We start from the raw sequence: 19,279 nt of genomic DNA, 5'->3' as shown, positions 1-19,279 counted from the left end.
ACTCCCACATGGGTCTTGCTCTTTAAAATTAAAAAATTAATATTTATTTATTTATTTTCCCTTTTTGTTGCCCTTGTTTTTTATTGCTGTTGTAGTTGTTGTTATTGATGTTGTCACTGTTAGATAAGACAGAGAGAAATGGAGAGAGGAGGGGAAGACAGAGAGGGGGAGAGAAAGATAGACACCTGCAGACCTGCTTCACTGCCTGTGAATCGACTCCTCTGCAGGTGGGGAGCCAGGGGCTCGAACCGGGATCCTTACGCCGGTCCTTGCGCAGCTGTTAACAGTTTTCATGGCTATTCAGCTATTGATTCAAAAGTGAATTTTGAGATTATTCACTTCATAATAACATACACCCTCTTAGGATCCTGATGCATGTAATTCTTTTTTTCTTTTTTGAGAAGGGAAGGGGTGATAGACACCTGTAGCCCTGCTTCGCCACTCGTGAAGCTTTCCCCTTGCAGGTGGGGACCAGGGGCTTGAACCCAGGTTCTTGTGCGTTGTAATGTGTGTGCTTAACCAGGTGCAACACCGCCTGACCCCTTCAATTCTTGTATTTTGATAAAACTGACCTAATATCAAGTCTTTCCATCGCCTCATATCTATTTTTTAATGTTTATTCCCTTTTGTTACCCTTGTTGTTGTTTTATTGCTGTTGTAGTTACTATTGTTGTTATTGATATCATTATTGGATAGGACAGAGAGAAATGGAGAGAGGAGGGGAAGACAAAGAGGGGGAGAGAAAGACAGACACCTGCAGAGCTTCACCACCTGTGAAGCAACGCCCCTGTAGGTGGGGAGCCGGGGGCTCGAACCGGGGTCCTTACATCAGTCCTTGTGCTTTACACCACCTGCGCTCAACTGCTGCGCTACTGCCTGACTCCCGCCTCATATCTATTTTTAAACAAATAGATACTGAATTTTTAAATTATGGAAATAAAGCAGTAAGCCAAACTAGTCAAATTGCCTGCTTTTTAGGGCAAAAATTAAAAGGAGGCTTCCGGGAGTCGTGTGGTAGCGCAGCGGGTTAAGCGCACATGGTGCAAAGTGTCCTGGTTGGAGCCCCCAGGTCCCCATCTGCAAGGGAGTCGCTTCACAGGTGGTTAAGCAGGTCTGCAGGTGTCTGTCTTTCTCTCCCCCTCTCTGTCTTCCCCTCCCCTCTCCATTTCTCTCTGTCCTATCTAACAACGACGACATCGAAAACAACAACAGTAAAAAAAAAAAAAAGGGGCAACAAAAAGGGAAAATAAATAAATAAATATTTAAGAAATGTTTCTTAAAAAATAAAAATAAAAGGAGGCTTCCATTTCAGACTGCCTCTTTTTTTAATATTTTTATTTTACTTTAATGAGAAAGAGATGTGTAGAGAGAAAGATACAGGCCAGAGCCCTGCTCAGCTCTGGCCAGTAGTGGTAGCTCTGAGGATTGAACCTGGGACCTCAGAGCCGTAGGCATGAGAGTCTTTTGCAGAAACACTATGCTGTTTCCCCAGCCCTATATTGTATCTTTTAATGACTAGGCTCTAGTTTGGTTGAATTTAATTTGCAAAGTCTAGAGGGAATCTAAACTTGGGGCACTGGTGTGACTGACCGTGTGAAAAGGGGCACAGAGTTGCAGATTCCAGAGAGAAAAGCACAATAGATACAATTATTTTTATTATTATTTGCCAACAGTCTTGGTGCATTGGTTCATAAGGAAGTTTTAAAACTTTCTGTTTTTGTTTAAGTGTATTCTGAGAACAATAATATAAAATTCACACAAGACACTTCAGTGCTGTGGTACCCGGTGCTCCTGTGTCTGGCCCTCTCTGTCTGAAAAAGTTGGCCTGGCGGAGAAAGGAAGAGACGGCAGGATCGTAGGAGAAAGTGGGCAAATATATGTGAATATAGGCAGTTATAGAAATAGTATTCAGCCCATATCTGCAACTTGGGAGAACTACTGTGCTTTCCAGTGGAAGGAATGGGGACACAGAACTCTGGTGGTGGAAAGAGTATGGACTTACACCCCTTATCTCATGATTTTGTAAGTCAGTATTAAATCACTAATAAAATTTTTTAAGTTGGCCTGGAGAGGTGAAACCCCAGTGATGATGACCAAAAAATAGTAATAATAACAAAAATAAGAACTTGGGGAAGATTTCCATTAATTTTTAAAATTATTTGTTTATTTTTCCTTTTGTTGCCCTTGTTGTTTTATTGTTGTTGTAGTTATTGTTTTTATTTTTCATTATTTTATTGTTGTAGTTATTGTTGTTGTTGGATAGGACAGAGAGAAATGGAGAGGGGAGGGGAAGACAGAGAGGGGGAGAGAAAGACAGACACCTGCAGACCTGCTTCACCGCCTGTGAAGTGACCCCCCCTGCAGGTGGGGAGCCGGGGCTCGAACTGGGATCCTCACACCGGTCCTTGCGCTTTATACCACGTGCACTTAACCTGCTGCGCTACCGCCTGACTCCCCCTGCCATTAATTTTTAATCTTTTCCTTTGCTTTTTATTTTTTTTCAAGCTGCAGGGTCTTTCACATGCTTATTTCCATTGCACTGTTCCTGTTTGTTTGTTTTGCTTGTTTCATTTCATTTTACATTTTATTAGAGAAAGAGAGAGGGGTGAGGTTGGGTACTGCTGAGAATTGTGAATGCACAGATGAGGAAAGGGAAGAGAAGGGGAGGCTGCCTGCAGGAGCTGTGCCTCGAGGGTGAATTAGGGTTTGCAGGCCCAGGATGGGGAGGAATGAACGCCAGACAGTGGGAGGCAGGTGTGTGCAAGGCAAAGGGGCAGGTGGGCTCCACCCACAGACGAAAGGGGGTGGTGGGGGGGGGTGCAGGGCCGCTTTCTCCGGCCCTAGAAGTTCCTCAAGATGTTGGAAATGATGTCATATTTGGCCTTCTCATACATGTCCCTGGCCGCAGGTGGCAGCTTGGAGCTGTCGACCTCCTCAGCGGAACGTCTCGCCCGGGGCGCCTGCAAAAGTAGTGCTGCTTAGTCACCCCATCCTCTGTCCAGAGCCCCTCCAGGCAGGGAGAGGAAACTGAGGCAGAGTCAGGTGCTCTTCCTCTCAAAGCCCAGAGGGCCGGGACAGGCCTGGATTGTGAGACTCGCTTCCTAGCTATCCTACTGGCTTGCTGAGGGCTACAGTTTCTCTGGCTTCAGTTTCCCTCAGGTTTGGGATGAGGAGGAGCACAGAGCTCTTTTTATTATTGATTTTACCTCTTGTTGCCCTTGCTGTTTTATTGTTGTAGTTATTATTGTTGTTGATGATGTCATCATTGTTGGATAGGACAGAGAGAAATGGAGAGAGGAGGGGAAGACAGAGAGGGGGAGAGAAAGACAGACACCTGCAGATCTGCTTCACCGTCTGTGAAGCGACTCCCCTGCAGGTGGGGAGCCGGGGGCTCGAACCGGGATCCTTCTGCCAGTTCACCACCTCCCCCCAAGCAGAACTCTGAATGCCCCTCCTAGTGGCCTCCCCACCCCCAGGTGACTCCCCTCCAGACAGTTTGGGGAGGGCTAGACCTTCCCAGTTTTCCAGAGGAGTGAACTGAGACCTTCTGCGTCAGTGGCTCAGTCACATGGGCAATGTTGAGGTGGGAGTGAAGGGAGAGGAAAACAGAGATGGAGGCAGGGGAGAGGCGGGCAGACCGAGGCAGGGTCAGGTGGCAGGGAGCAGAGCTCACCTTTGGCTCTTGGCTGGGGATGCAGTCCGCCATCAGGATGCCAACGTTGCCCGACAACAAGAAGGCACCGGTACAGTCTCGCTCCTCCTGTGGGGCAAGCAGAGAGCTGGGACCTCCTCCAGAAGTCTGTGTCTGCCTACTCTGGGCTCCAGTGAGGCCTGAGCCCAAGGCCACAAGGCCGACGGGAGGCGGGAGCGTGCCCATCCCAACCCTTCATGGCATCTTCCCAGTCCTCCTTAAGCCGGAGCTACAGACTCAGGACTCATTGCTGGGAATGGCCTGGAGAGCTGGATGTGCTTAGGGCCAGTAGGTGGTGCACCTTGCGCAACATACATACTTCAAGGACCCAGGTTCAAGCCCCCAGGCCCCCACCTGCAAAGGGGGAAACTTCACGAGCAGTGAAGCAATGCTTCGGGTGTTTCTTTTTATCCCTATCTCCCCCTCTCCTCTCAATTTCTCTGTCTCTATCAAAAAAAAGGGGGGACACAGGCGATGGCAACCTGGTTAAGTGCACACACTACAGTGCCCAAGAACCCAGGTTCAAGCCCCTGGTCCCCACCTGCAGGGGGAAAGCTTCACAAATGGTGAATCAGGGCTGCGAGTGTCTCTCTGTCTCTTTCCCTCTATCTTCCACTTCTCTCAATTTCTCTGTCTCTATCCAATAATTATTTTGGAAAAAAAAAGATATTTAAAAAAAGGACTTAGATGTAAAAAAAAAAAAGTGTTCTTAATGTGGTGCCGGGGCCTGGCAAACACATAATACTGGCTCTTCCACTTTTTCCTTCTCTTTATTTTAGGAGAAGAGGAGCAATACCACAGCACAATCCCACCATCTGCGGAGGTTCGCTCTGTGCCCCAGTGCTCACTGTGGTGCCCGGACTCAAGTCCAGGCCTCCAGCATGGTGACAGCCAGCTCAACTGGCCGAGCTATCTGTCTCCCACCCCTGCTGGTGTCAGTTACCAAGTGGAAACGTCACCCACAATCAGTATGCTCAGAGGAAGCTCTCTCTCTCTCTCTGTCTCTGAGGAAGCCCTCTCTCTCTCTCTCTCTCTCACTCTCTCTCTCTCTCTCTCTCACACACACACACACACACAACACACACAGTGTGAATGTAGCACAGGGTAATGAACTCAAGGCCTTTTGTATTTATCATATGCTGAGTGACTCCCTGGGCCTTTTTTTTTTGTTTTGTTTTGAACTTATAAATGTAAGAAGAGAGTTCTGGAGGCGGAGCTACGAACAGCAGATCACTTTCTCTCCTCTCCTCTCCTCTCCTCTCCTCTCCCGGATCAACTAGGAATACCAAAGGAGACCACCCAGGACCGAAACAAGACAGGACTAGAATGACCACAGGAACCCAGTAAATCACCTGTGAGTACAAACACATGTGGCTGGTGACAGGAGAGAGGAGCCTAAGGAGAGATTAAGTGACTGCTAACAGTTCAGCAGTTTATCAGTTGAGACAACACCTCCAGTCTGCTCCACCAACAAGGGGACAGCTTAAGGGAGGAGAAGACTCCCCAGAGACTCACCAAGTGCAACTCTGAGTCTCCATTGCTACTACCCTTAGAATCTGGAGCAGCAACAGGAAGGGACACCAGGGGACAGAGATCTAACTAGGAAACTCAAAAGACCTATACCTCGGTGGCATAGCTGAGGGGCTGTGAAAGTCTTTTTGCATAACCACTGGATTATCTCTACCACACCCTGCTTTATCTCTTGGTCAGGAATCAGTGATTAAGCTAAGAAGCCTATTGATAGTTTAAAAACCCTCAGGCTCCCATAGCCTACAGGGAAGGGGGAAAAAAAGGGGGCTTTTAAACCACTGAGCTCCAACTCAGGGATTAAAATAACTGTTAACTTCTACCACTGTGAACCCTTTAGTTAACTTACTTAGACACAAGTCAATCCAGGCAATAGTGATCAATAATTTGAAAAGTACTGATAAAGGGAACTCATAACATAATATATAAAATGGTTAAAACAACAAGAAAAGGTCGAGCTTGGTAGACTAACACCAGTCACCATCTCGGCCCGGATTGCAATTCGTCAATAAATATCTTTTGCTTCCTTACAAAAAAAAAAAAAAAAAAAAAACAAGAAAAAATATTGGAGACTCGAACCAGGACAAGAGTCCAGCTAAAAGTCCTCCAGAGGGTGAAGCACAAAACAACGAGTTCAACATCCAAACATTAGCTAAGGAAATAATAACAGGAGTGAGTAAAGAATTTGAAAAAATTGTAATCAGAAATGCAGGAACAACAAATGAGAATATGGAAGAAAATACTAATTATCTCATGGTTATTAGAGAGCTGAAAGCTGAAATCACTGAGCTAAGAATGCAACTAGTTGAACAAGCTAAAACAGTATCAGAGCAGGGCAACAAAATAGATGAACTCCAGAAAACAGTAGAGGGCAGAGAGAATAGAATCTATGAGACTGAAGACAGAATTAGCAAGACTGAGGATGAATTAGAGACAACTAAAAAAGAAGTAAGAGATCTCAAAAAGAGATTAAGAGATGCTTAAAAGAACAACAGAGTCCTATGGGATGACTTCAAAAGAAACAATATACGCATTATTGGCATACCAGAGGAAGAAAGAGAAGGAGAGGAAGAAAGCATTCTTCAGGCCATAGTAGCTGAAAACTTCTCTAGTCTAGACAACATCAAAGACATAAAGATTCAAGAAGCCCAGAGGGTCCCAAACAGAATTAACCCAGACCTAAAGACACCAAGACATATCATACTTAGAATGGAAAGGAATAAGGATAAAGAAAGGATCCTGAAGGCTGCAAGAGAAAAACAAAGAGTCACCTACAAAGGAAAACCCATTAGATTAGCAGCAGACTTCTCCATACAAACACTACAGGCCAGAAAAGAATGGCAAGATATCTATCGAGTGCTCAATGAGAAAGGCTATATCCTGCTAGATTGTCATTCAGACTAGATGGAAGCATCAAAACCTTCTCAGACAAGCAACAGTTGAAGGAAGCAACCATCACCAAGCCTGCCCTGAAAGAAGTTCTGAAAGGTCTCCTATAAACAACCAGACCACCACAAATAGGACATATATCAAAACACTCTAAAACTCTACAAGAATGGCGTTAAAATATCTTCAATCTTTGATATCAATAAATGTCAATGGCCTGAATTCACCTATTAAAAGACACAGAGTAGGAAGATAGATCAGAAAACACAACCCAACAATATGCTGTCTACAGGAAACCCACCTAACTCAACAAGACAAACACAGACTTAAAGTGAAAGGATGGAAAACTATCATACAAGCCAATGGCCCACAAAAAGGGCAGGAGCAGCTATTCTCATATCTGACATGATAGACTTTAAAATAGATAAGATTAAAAAAGATAGGAATGGACACTACTTAATGCTCAGAGGATCAGTCAGTCAAGAGGACTTAACAATTATTAACATCTATGCACCCAATGAGAAGCCATCTAAATACATCAAACTACTGAAAGTGCTACAGCAATATATTAACAGTAACACAATCATAGCAGGGGACTTCAACACCCCACTCTCTCAACTTGACAGATCATCCAGGCAGAAAATCAATAAAGACATAAGGGAGCTAAATGAAGAGATAGATAAACTAGAACTATTGGACATTTTCAGAGTCATTCATCCCAAGAAAGTGGAATACACATTTTACTCAAATCCACATGGGTCATTCTCAAGGATAGACCATATGTTAGGCCACAAAGACAGCATCAGCAAATTCAAGAGCATTGAAATCATCCCAAGCATCTTTTCAGACCACAGTGGAATTAAACTAACACTTAACAATCAACAAAATATTAGTAACAGTGCCAAAATGTGGAAGCTCAACAGTACACTTCTTAACAACTTCTGGGTCAAAGAGGAAATCAAGGAAGAAATCAAAATGTATCGAGAGTTCAATGAAAATGAAGACACAAGCTATCAAAATATTTGGGACACAGCTAAAGCAGTCCTAAGAGGGAAGTTCATAACTATACAGGCACACATTAGGAAACAAGAAAAAGCACAAGTAAACAGCCTGATTGCACATCTTAAAGACCTAGAAGAAGAAGAACAAAGGAACCCTAAAGCAACCAGGACAGAAATCACTAAAGTTAGGGCAGAAATAAATAACATTGAGAATAGGAAAACCATACAAAAGATCAACGAAAGTAAATGTTGGTTCTTTGAAAGAGTAAACAAAATCGACAAACCTTTAGCCAGACTCACAAAACAAAAAAGGGAGAAGACCCAAATAAATCGGATAGTAAATGAAAGAGGAGATATCACAACAGACACCGCAGAAATTCAACATATCATGCAAGGCTTCTATGAATAACTATATGCCACCAAGCTAGAGAACCTGGAAGAAATGGATGATTTCCTAGATACCTACCAACTTCCAAAACTAAGTAAAGAGGAAGTGGATAACATGAACAGGCCCATCACGGCTAATGAAATTGAAACAGTTATCAAAAATCTCCCCAAAAATAAAAGTCCTGGACCAGACGGTTTTACAAATGAATTCTACAAAACCTTCAAAGAAGAACTAATACCTCTACTTTTAAGTCTTCCAGAAGATTAAAGACACTGGAATACTCCCTGCCAGCTTCCTTCTATGAAGCCAACATCACCCTGGTACCAAAAGCAGACAGGGACACAACCAAAAAAGAAAACTACAGACCAATATCTCTGATGAACATAGATGCGAAAATATTAAACAAAATTCTAGCCAACCGGATACAGCAGTATATCAAAAAAAATTGTTCAGCATGACCAAGTGGGGTTTATCCCAGGCATGCAAGGTTGGTTTAATATACGTAAATCAATCAATGTGATCCACCACATCAACAAAAGCAAGACCAAAAACCACATGGTCATATCAATAGATGCAGAGAAAGCCTTTGACAAAATACAACATCCCTTTACGATCAAAACACTACAAAAAATGGGAATAGATGGAAAATTCCTGAAGATAGTGGAGTCTATATATAGTAAACCTACAGCCAACATCATACTCAATGGTGAAAAACTGGAACATTTCCACTCAGATCAGGTACCAGACAGGGCTGCCCACTATCACCATTACTATTCAACATAGTGTTGGAAGTTCTTGCCATAGCAATCAGGCAGGAGCAAGGAATTCAAGGGATACAGATTGGAAGAGAAGAAGTCACACTCTCCTTATTTGCAGATGACATGATAGTATACATGGAAAAACCTAAGGAATCCGGCAAGAAGCTTTTGGAAATCATCAGGCAATACAGTAAGGTGTCAGGCTATAAAATTAACATTCAATAGTCAGTGGCATTCCTCTATGCAAACACTAAGTTAGAAGAAGTTGAAATCCAGAAATCAATTCCTTTAACTATAGCAACAAAAACAATAAAATATCTAGGAGTAAACCTAACCAAAGAAGTGAAAGACTTGTATACTGAAAATTATGAGTCACTACTCAAAGAAATTGAAAAAGACACAAAGAAGTGGAAAGATATTCCATGTTCATGGGTTGGAAGAATTAATATCATCAAAATGAATATATTACTCAGAGCCATCTACAAATTTAATGCTATCCCCATCAAGATCCCAAGCACATTTTTAGGAGAATAGAACAAATGCTACAAATGTTTATCTGGAACCAGAAAAGACCTAGAATTGCCAAAACAATCTTGAGAAAAAAGAACAGAACCGGAGGCATCACACTCCCAGATCTCAAACTGTATTATAGGGCCATTGTCATCAAAACTGCTTGGTACTGGAACATGAACAGACACACTGACCAGTGGAATAGAATTGAGAGCCCAGAAATGAGGCCCCACACCTATGGACATCTAATCTTTGACAAAGGGGCCCAAACTATTACATGGGGAAAGCAGAGTCTCTTCAACAAATGGTGTTGGAAACAATGGGTTGAAACATGCAGAAGAATGAAACTGAATCACTGTATTTCACCAAATACAAAAGTAAATTCCAAGTGGATCAAGGACTTGGATGTTAGACCACAAACTATCAGATACTTAGAGGAAAATATTGGCAGAACTCTTTTCCACATAAATTTTAAAGACATCTTCAATGAAATGAATCCAATTACAAAGAAGACTAAGGCAAGTATAAACCTATGGGACTACATCAAATTAAAAAGCTTCTTCACAGCAAAAGAAACCACTACCCAAACCAAGAGACCGCTCACAGAATGGGAGAAGATCTTTACTTGTCATACATCAGATAAGAGTTTAATAACCAACATATATAAAGAGCTTGCCAGACTCAACAACAAGACAACAAATAACCCCATCCAAAAATGGGGGTAGGACATGGACAGAATATTCACCACAGAAGAGATCCAAAAGGCTGAGAAACACATGAAAAAATGCTCCAAGTCTCTGATGGTCAGAGAAATGCAAATAAAGACAACAATGAGATATCACTTCACTCCTGTGAGAATGTCATACATCAGAAAAGGTAACAGCAGCAAATGCTGGAGAGGGTGTGGGGTCAAAGGAACCCTCCTACACTGCTGGTGGGAATGTCAATTGGTCCAACCTCTGTGGAGAACAGTCTGGAGAACTCTCAGAAGGCTAGAAATGGACCTACCCTATGACCCTGCAATTCCTCTCCTGGGGATATATCCTAAGGAACCCAACACATCCATCCAAAAAGATCTGTGTACACATATGTTCTTGGCAGCACAATTTGTAATAGCCAAAACCTGGAAGCAACCCAGGTGTCCAACAATAGATGAGTGGCTGAGCAAATTGTGGTATATATACACAATGGAATACTACTCAGCTGTAAAAAATGGTGACTTCACCATTTTCAGCCGATCTTGGATGGACCTTGAAAAAAATCATGTTGAGTGAAATAAGTCAGAAACAGAAGAATTAATATGGGATGATCTCACTCTCAGGCCAAAGTTGAAAAACAAGATCAGAAAAGAAAACACAAGTAGAACCTGAAATGGCATTGGCGTATTGCACCCAAGTAAAAGACTCTGGGGTGGGTGGGTGGGGAGAATATAGGGCCATGAAGGATGATAAATGACATAGTGGGCGTTGTATTGTTAAATGGGAAACTGGGGAATGTTATGCATGTACAAACTATTGTATTTAGTGTTGAATGTAAAACATTAATTCCCCAATAAAGAAATAAATTTAAAAAAAAGAGATGTAGGAAGAGTGAGGAGGGAGACACCACAGCATCACTTCAGCATTCATGAATCCCCCTGGGTACCAGTGTGTAAATGCGGGGCTTCTCACATGGTAAGGTATGTGCTCTACCAGGTAAGCTATCTCCCACCTTGAAAGCAACATGAATGCAAAAGGTGGAAGAGATAACTCACTCGTTTGAGCACACAATTTACCATGCCTGAGGACCTGAGGACCTGGGTTCAAACCCTCAACCACCACATAGGAGGACCACCACAGAGAGGAAGTTTCGTAAGCACTGGAGTAGTGCTGTGGTGTCTCTCCTCTCTTTCCTTATCTTTCTCTCTTTGTGGGGTGTGTGGGCTGGGACTGGTGGAATTACACAAGGGCAAAAACTCTACTGAAGCCCTGGGGTTAAAAAAAAAAGTGTTGTTTAAACTATACATACACGCAGAGACCCCAGATGACACACCAAATGTTAGTGTTGTCCGTCTCCAGGTAGCAGGGTACAAGAGGCAGCCACCTCCCCCTAGAGGTGGACAGAAGCTTCCTAGAGCTTGGGAAGCAGGTTGCAGACTCACCCCTCCCTGCCTGAAGGCACATGCTTGCAGCTGTCTCTTCTGACACACCGTCTCTTTAATCCTGAAGTTGAGCTTAGTCTTGCTCAGAATCGAGGCGGAGTTCTAGAGAAGCAAGAGAAAACAATGATCAGATGAGTAGGTGAGTCACAGAGGTACGGTCACAAGCTGGAAAGTGTAGAGATAAAATCTGCACTTGCCGTCAAACCCGTGAAACATTGTAAACTTCCAGCAGAGATTCAAGGTATAAAGGGCTTTTGGAGGGGGCCAGGGTTAAACGCACATAGCGCGAAACGCAAGGGCAGATGTAAGGATCCTGGTTTGAGGTCCCGGCTCCCACCTGCAGGGGAGTCGCTTCACAGGCGGTGAAGCAGGTCTGCAGGTGTCTCTCTTTCTCTCCCCCTCTCTGTCTTCCCCTCCTCTCTCCAATTTTCTCTGTCCTATCCAATAACAACAATGACATCATCAACAACAATAATAACAACAACGATGATAAACAACAAGGGCAACAAAAGGGGAAAATAAAAATAAAATTTAAAAAAGATTTATTAAAAAAAATAAATAAATAAGGGATTTTGGAAACTAGTTGGAGAATACCACTTAATAGTATGGATTTATGGGCTTGAGAGGTCATGGCCTGTCTCTTTTTTCTTTCTTTTTTTTTTTTTTTAAGATTTTATTTATTTCTGAGAAAGATAGGAGGAGAGAGAAAGAACCAGACATCACTCTGGCACATGTGCTGCCGGGGATCGAACTTGGGACCTCGCGCTTGAAAGTCCAAAGCTTTGCCACTGCGCCACCTCCCAGACCACCTTTCTTTTTGTCTCTTTCTCTCTCTCTTTCTTTTTCTTTCTTTTTTTTTTTTTTTTTTTTTTTTTTGCCTCCAGGATTATCACTGGGGCTTGGTGCCTGCACTATGAACCCACTGCTCCTGGAGGCCATCTTTTTTCCACTGTTGTTGCTGCTGCTGGATAGGACAGAGAGAAATGGAGAGAGGAGGGGAAGAGAGAAAAGAGGAGAGAGGGGGTCGGGCAGTAGCGCAGTGGTTAAGCGCACGTGGCGTAAAGGATCCCGGTTCGAACCCCGGTTCCCCACCTGCAGGGGAGTCGCTTCACAGGCGGTGAAGCAGGTCTGCAGGTGTCTGTCTTTCTCTCCCCCTCTCTGTCTTCCCCTCCTCTCTCCATTTCTCTTTGTCCTAGCCAACAACGAAGACATCAACAACAACAACAAGGGCAACAAAAGGGAAAATAAATAAATAAATATAATTTAAAAAATTTAAAAACAAAAAAAAGGAGAGGAGAGAAAGATAGACACCTGCAGATTTGCTTCACCACTTGTGAAGCGACACCCCTACAGGTGGGGAGCCGGGGGTTCGAACTGGATCCTTGAGTGGGTCCTTGCTCTTTGTACTGTGTGCACTTAACCTGGTGCACTGCTGCCCAGACCCCCTCCCTGCCTCCCTTCCTCCCTTCCTTCCTTCCTTCCTTCCTTCTTTCTAGTTTTCTCTTTTTGTCACTAAGGCTTAGTGCTTACACAATGAATCACTGTTCCTGACAGCCATTTTTTCCCCTTTTTTCTTTTTTATTTGAATGGATAGAGAGGAAGTGAGAAAGGAGGGAGAACTAGGAGAAAGGAAGAGCTAGAGTTTTGTTTCACCATTCTCGAAGCTTCCACCCTGCAGGTGGGTGCAGGCGCTTGAATCCAGATCCTGGCTCGTGATAATGTGTGCATCCATCAGGTGCCCCAGCTCTCGAGTCCTGAGGTCTTTGCCTCAGAAGAATACCTGCCCTGTGTGTCCAGCTACCAGGAGCAAAGTACTGGGTAGGATGAGAAGAGCTGGAAGAGTGTGGTAGGAGCTGGTGACACACAGCAAGTCCTGCTTATCCTCTGAATCCGCCTCGCCTCCTCTTCCTACAAGAGTCCCACAACCTGCCTTTCATTCTTAGGCAGAGCCCCCAGCTCCCTGGCTGGCTGTCAGGTGCAGGGTTGTAAGCTGTGTCTTGCTTTCTGATGAATGGGAGGAACACCGCAGCGATGACAATAGCAGCTAGCGCCCACCGGCCACCCTCACCTCCCCGCCCTCACCGGTGGGCTGCTATGAGGCCGGTGCTGCCCACTCCCTTGGCCTCAACCTGAGACACTTACTGAAGGAGATGGTGGGAGAGTTTCCAGCAGGCGGAAGAGGGCCTGTCCCGGTCGCCCCAGATTGAAGACCTGCACTGCCTGCTCGACCATCTCGTCATAGTTTGAATGGGGCTGGGCCATGCAGGCCCCTACAGCCAAGCCTGTCACCAGCAGCAGTGCCCTCTGCAGCCCCGCCATTGTCCTCTGCCTTTCCATCACTTGCAGTTCCTTTTATGCGCTCCTGGGGCCACCTTGCCCAAGCCCTGTTGGCAAGATGCGGGGTTACTGCCTTCCTGAGGAAGGCCTCTCCTTTCCTTTGCTAAATACTCAGTGTTGACCAACGTTCTGGACTGTTATCGGCTAAGTTGCAAACAGGTGTGGCATTCGGCCAGGAGACCTGTGTGATGCTGGGCAGACCCCTTTTCTCGGGGTTCCATGCCCTCTGTGCCCCAAGGAGGCTGTCTGTAGCTCTAGCAACCCGGGGCTCAGTACCCGGTGGTTCTGGTTTGCTTCCCTAACAGCTTCCCAAAATCCATGCACTTGGCATCTGACAGCTTCTCAGCCCTCTAGAGAGAAGCCCAGTCTAAGGCTATGCTCAGGCTGGCAGCCATAGTATTAGACACATTGCTTAGTTTAATTTAATATTTACCAGAGCACATAACTCTGGCTTATGGTGATGCTGGGAACTGAACCTGGAACCTTAGAGCCTCAGGCATGAGAATCTTTGCATAACAGCTATCCTACCTCCCTAACAGATGTGTTACACACCTTCAAAAAATTGGTACTCAGGCAGGTCGGGGGTAGGTAGCATAATGGTTATGCAAAGGGACTCTCATACCTTAGGCTCCCAAGCCAGGTTGAATGCCCAACACCACTATAAAGCAGAGTGGAGCAGTGGTCTGGTGAAAAAAAAAAAAGTTGGGGGCAGGGGTCAACAGCATAATGGTTCTGCAAAGAGACTCTCATGCCTGAGGTTCCAAAGTCCCAGGTTCAATCCCCTGCACCACCATAAACCAGAGCTGAGCAGTGCTCTGGTAACAAACAAGAAAAAAAAAAAAAAGTTGGTAGTCAGGGCTGGAGAAATAGCTCACTTGGATAGTGTGAGGCGCTGTTATGTGTGAAACCCAGGCTCAAACATGCCTTCCTGGCCTGAAGGAAGCTTTGGTGCTATAGTTCCTTTCACTCTCTATTTCCATCTAAAGAATTACAAAACGGGCTGGGTGGTGACACACCTGGCTGAGCGCACATGTTGCAGTGAAGCAGGTCTGCAGGTGTCTGTCTTTCTCTCCCCCCGTCTTCCCTTCCTCTCTCCATCTCTCTCTGTCCTATCCAAAAACAACGACATCAATAATAACCAGGGGCTTGAACTCTGGTCCGTAAGCCTTGTAACATGTGCACTCAACCAGGTGTACCACCCCCAACCCCCTAGGCTTCACTTTTTAAAAAATATTTGAGGGAGTCGGGCTGTAGTGCAGCGGGTTAAACGCAGGTGGCGCAAAGCACAAGGACCGGCATAAGGATCCCGGTTCGAACCCCGGCTCTCCACCTGCAGGGGAGTCGCTTCACAGGCAGTGAAGCAGGTTTGCAGGTGTCTGTCTTTCTCTCCTCCTCTCTGTCTTCCCCTCCTCTCTCCATTTCTCTCTGTCCTATCCAACAACGACAACAACAATAATAACTACAACAATAAAACAAGGGCAACAAGAGGGAATAAATAAATAAAATTAAAAAATATATCTATATTTGAGACCAGCTAGTGGTACACCCAGTAGAGAGCACACTGCAGTGCTCAAGGCCCTGGGCTCTAGCCCCTGGCCCCAGCCACAGATGGGGAGGTTTCACAAGCAGTGAAGCAGGGCTGCAGGTTATCTCTTTTTCTCCCTATCTCCTCCTTCCCTCTTGATTTCTTTGTTTTTCTTTCTTTTTTAAAAAAAAAATTTATTTATTTATTTGCCCTTTTGTTGCCCTTGTTGCTTTGTTGTTGTTGTTACTGATGTCGTCGTTGTTGGATAGGACAGAGAGAAATGGAGAGAGGAGGGGAAGACAGAGAGGGGGAGAGAAAGACAGACATCTGCAGACCTGCTTCACCGCCTGGGAAGCGACCCCCCTGCAGGTGGGGAGCCGGGGCTCAAACCGGGATCCTTACACCGGTCCCTGCACTTTGCGCCATGTGCACTTAACCTGCTGCGCTACAGCCCGACTCCCTTTTTCTTTTTTTAAAAAAGTATTTATTTTTGAGAGAGATGAAGACAGAGACTCACACACAGAAACACCAGAGCAACTGCTCAGTTGTGGTTTATGGTGGTGTGGGGAGTTGAACCTGGGATTTGGAGCCTCAAGTATAAGAGTCTGTTTGCATAACCATTATGCGATCGCCCCCCACCCAACTTCTTTCTGTTTCTACACAGTAAGTAAATGATATCTATAACTATACCTTTACCTTTAGTTATATATAATTTACTTTATATACTACACAGCTCTGGCTTAGGACTTTGGAGTCTCATGCATGAAAGTCTCTTTGTATAGCATTGCAGTATCTTCTTAGCCTCTGTATTCCACTTTTGAGAAATTGTCACTGTTTTCTTTTTCTTTTTGCTTCCAGGGTTATCACTGGGTCTCAGTGCTCACACTACAAATCCACTGCTCCTGACAGCCATTTTCTTTTCTTTTCTTTTTTCTTTCTTTCTTTCTTTCTTTCTTTCTTTTTTTTTTCTTTTTGCCTCCAGGGTTATTGCTGGGGCTCGGTGCCAACACTATGAATCCACTGCTCCTGGAGGCCATTCTCCCTTTTGTTGCCCTTGTTGTTTATCATTGCTATTGTTTTTATTTTTATCATTTCTGTCGTTGTTGTTGGATAGGACAGAGAGAAATGGAGAGAGGAGGGGAAGACAGAGAAGAGGAGAGAAAGATAAGACACCTGCAGACCTGCTTCACCGCCTGTGAAGCGACTCCCCTGCAGGTGGGGAGCCAGGGGCTTGAACCCGGATCCTTGCACCGGTCCTTGTGCTTTGTGCCATGTGCGCTTAACCCGCTGCACTACCACCCAGCCCCTTTTGTTTTCATTTTTATTAGATAGAATACAGAGAAATTGAAAGAGGAGGGGGAGATAGAGACAGAGAGACAGCTGCAGATCTGCTTTACCACTCATGAAGTGTCCTCCCTGCAGATGGGGTGAAGGGGCTCGAACCCAGATCCTTGCTCTGGTCCTTACACTTCATACTATGTGCGTTTAACTGGGTGCACCCTGTCACTGTCTTCCAGAGAACCTATACCATTTTATATTTTCACAGTATTCTGTAGGGCCCCTCTTTAATACTTGTTATTCTCTCTCTCCTTCTTAGAGCTATCCTAGTGCATGAGAGGTGGTATTTCATTGCAGGTTTTCTTTCAGTTCCTTAATAACTAATAATGCCAGATTTTTTAAAAAAATTTATTTATTGGCGAGTCGGGCTGTAGCACAGCCGGTTAAGCGCAGGTGGCGCAAAGCGCAAGGACCGGCATAAGGATCCCGGTTCGAACCCCGGCTCCCCACCTGCAGGGGAGTCGCTTCACAGGCAGTGAAGCAGGTCTGCAGGTGTCTGTCTTTCTCTCCTCCTCTCTGTCTTCCCCTCCTCTCTCCATTTCTTTCTGCCCTATCCAACAACAACAACAACAATAATAACTACAACAATAAAACAACAAGGGCAACAAAAGGGAATAAATAAATAAAATAAATATTAAAAAAATTTTTTTTTAAATTATTTATTTATGAAAGGCCTCCATCACATGATTCCCTACCAGTTTGAGAAGTTCAAATTGTTCCCAGCACTGACAGATGAGGACAGTAAGAAAATTGCTCAATTACCCAGCTGAGCCTATGTAGAAATAATGGAAACAGGGCTGGGTGGTGGCACAGCTGACAGAGCGCACGTCACAATGTGCAAGGGTCTGTGTTCAAGCCCCTGGTCCCCACCTGCAATGGGGAGGTTTCATGAGCAGTGAGGGAGTGATGCAGGTGTTTCTCTCTACTTCCCCCTTCCCCTCAGTGTCTTTCTGTCTCTATCAAAAATAAATAAATTTCTAAACAATAATGGACATGTGAAGCTTTACCTGCAGAAGAGTCACAAGGAGATTTTTTTCAGAATAAGATGGACATGCTCTGTCTCCTAAAGGGTGCCACTCACAGGAGGACTGAATTGTTCTTGTAGTCACAGAGGATGGAACAGAGACCGGACAGAACTCTAGAGGGAGGGCATGTCAGTAAGGAAGTCGTGCGGGAATGGGGCGACAGGATAATGGTTATGCAAAGACTTTCATGCCTCTTCTGAGGTTCTGAGGACCCAGGTAGGATCCCTGGCACTACCATAAACCAGAGCTGAGCAGTGCTCTGGTAATGAGAAAGAGAAGGAGGAGGAAGAGGAAGATGAAAAAGAAACAGAAAATAGTCCCTCTGTTAACAGGAGTTACGCGTGATGGAGGTGGCCTGATTGCACTTAGTCCTGACAGTTACTTGGCAAGGTAACTAGAGGCAGTTCTCGGAGTCATTGGGTGCCCGGCCTCTCCAGCACCCATTTCTCCTCTTCCCTCCTGTCAGGTTCCAGCCTCCGTTCGAGCTGCCATGATTAGGAAGAGCAGCGCATGTCGCTTAGTCTCAGCCAGCCAGTTTCCCTCACCATCACTGACTGGATGAATACATATATGTAAATATATATATATGTTTTGCCACCAGGGCTTCACTTGTGCTTTACCCTACACAATTCCATCACTTATAGTGGATTCTTTTTTTATTTTTAAAAAGAAAACATTGACAAAACCGTAGGATAACAGCCGTACAACTCCACACAATTCCCACCACCAGAACTCCGTATCCCATCCCCTCCCTTGATAGCTTTCCTATTCTTTAACATTGTGGGATGCAGAAGGTGGAAGGTAATTGCTTCTGTAATTGCTTCCCAGCTGAACATGGGCGTTGACAGGTGGATCTATACTCCCAGCCTGTCTCTGTCTTTCCCTAGTGGGGTGGGGTTCTGGGGAAGCGGAGCTCCAGGACACATTGGTGGGGTTGTCTGTCCAGGGAAGTCTGGTTGGCATCATGCTAGCATCTGGAAACTGGTGGCTGAAAAGAGAGTTAACATATAAAGCTGAACAAGTTGTTGAATAATTTTATTTATTTATTTATTTATTTATTTATTTTTACTAGAGCACTGCTCAGCTCTGGTTTATGGTGGTACGGGGCATTGAACCTATGACTTTGGAGCCTCAGGCACAAGAGTCTCTTTGCATAACCCTAACCCTTATACTATCTATCCCTGCCCATGGACTATTTTATTTTATTTTATTTTAGACAGAAGGTGAGAGAGAGAAGGGAAGAAACTGTTGTGGGTTAGGTGGTCTTGGGAGTCACAAGAGGCCTGCCAGGGGTGAAATGGCAGCGAACTGAATGAGACTTTCCAGTCAGTGTCGGTAAGCTAACACTTTATTAAGCAAACAGTCTAATTAACCCAGTGGTTCATTAAGCAAACAAGCAACAGCATGCCCCTCTACTCCAGAGACACAGGAGTGGGCCTCAGAGATGGTGACCAGGCTCGAGGGGCTGCGTTTATAGTTCTCTGTTCACCACCGCCCCCTTCCTTGTCTATTTCCCTGACCATGAGGTGCCCGTGTGTGAGCATTGGCCCCATTCGACAGTCCCAACACCCTGGTGTATATATGATCTCATGGATGGAGGTCCCACAACTTGCCAGCGGATACAATCCCCGAGTCTTGCTGTGTACGTGCAGA

General features: G+C 44.8%; 1 protein-coding gene across 2 annotated transcripts; it reads right to left on the bottom strand.

Moving 5' to 3' along the window:
- Window positions 1-1,306: 1,306 nt before the first annotated feature.
- On the bottom strand, window positions 1,307-13,735 carry LOC103123337 (15 kDa protein B-like). 2 transcript variants are annotated; one of them, XM_007533983.3, is made up of 4 exons: window positions 13,544-13,735; window positions 11,402-11,503; window positions 3,674-3,760; window positions 1,307-2,960 (listed from the first exon to the last, which is right to left on the bottom strand). In XM_007533983.3, the coding sequence occupies exons 1-4, from the start codon at window positions 13,718-13,720 to the stop codon at window positions 2,841-2,843; spliced, it is 486 nt and encodes a 161-aa protein (XP_007534045.1). In that variant the 5' UTR covers window positions 13,721-13,735; the 3' UTR covers window positions 1,307-2,840. The 2 variants fall into 2 exon arrangements, with proteins under 2 accessions (XP_007534045.1, XP_016048374.1); XM_016192888.2 differs by lacking the exon at window positions 11,402-11,503.
- Window positions 13,736-19,279: the final 5,544 nt, after the last annotated feature.

Source organism: Erinaceus europaeus, chromosome 12 (assembly GCF_950295315.1).
Source record: "Erinaceus europaeus chromosome 12, mEriEur2.1, whole genome shotgun sequence".
NCBI classification, from domain to species: Eukaryota; Metazoa; Chordata; class Mammalia; order Eulipotyphla; family Erinaceidae; genus Erinaceus; species Erinaceus europaeus.
This window is presented reverse-complemented; position numbering and strand designations above follow the sequence as displayed.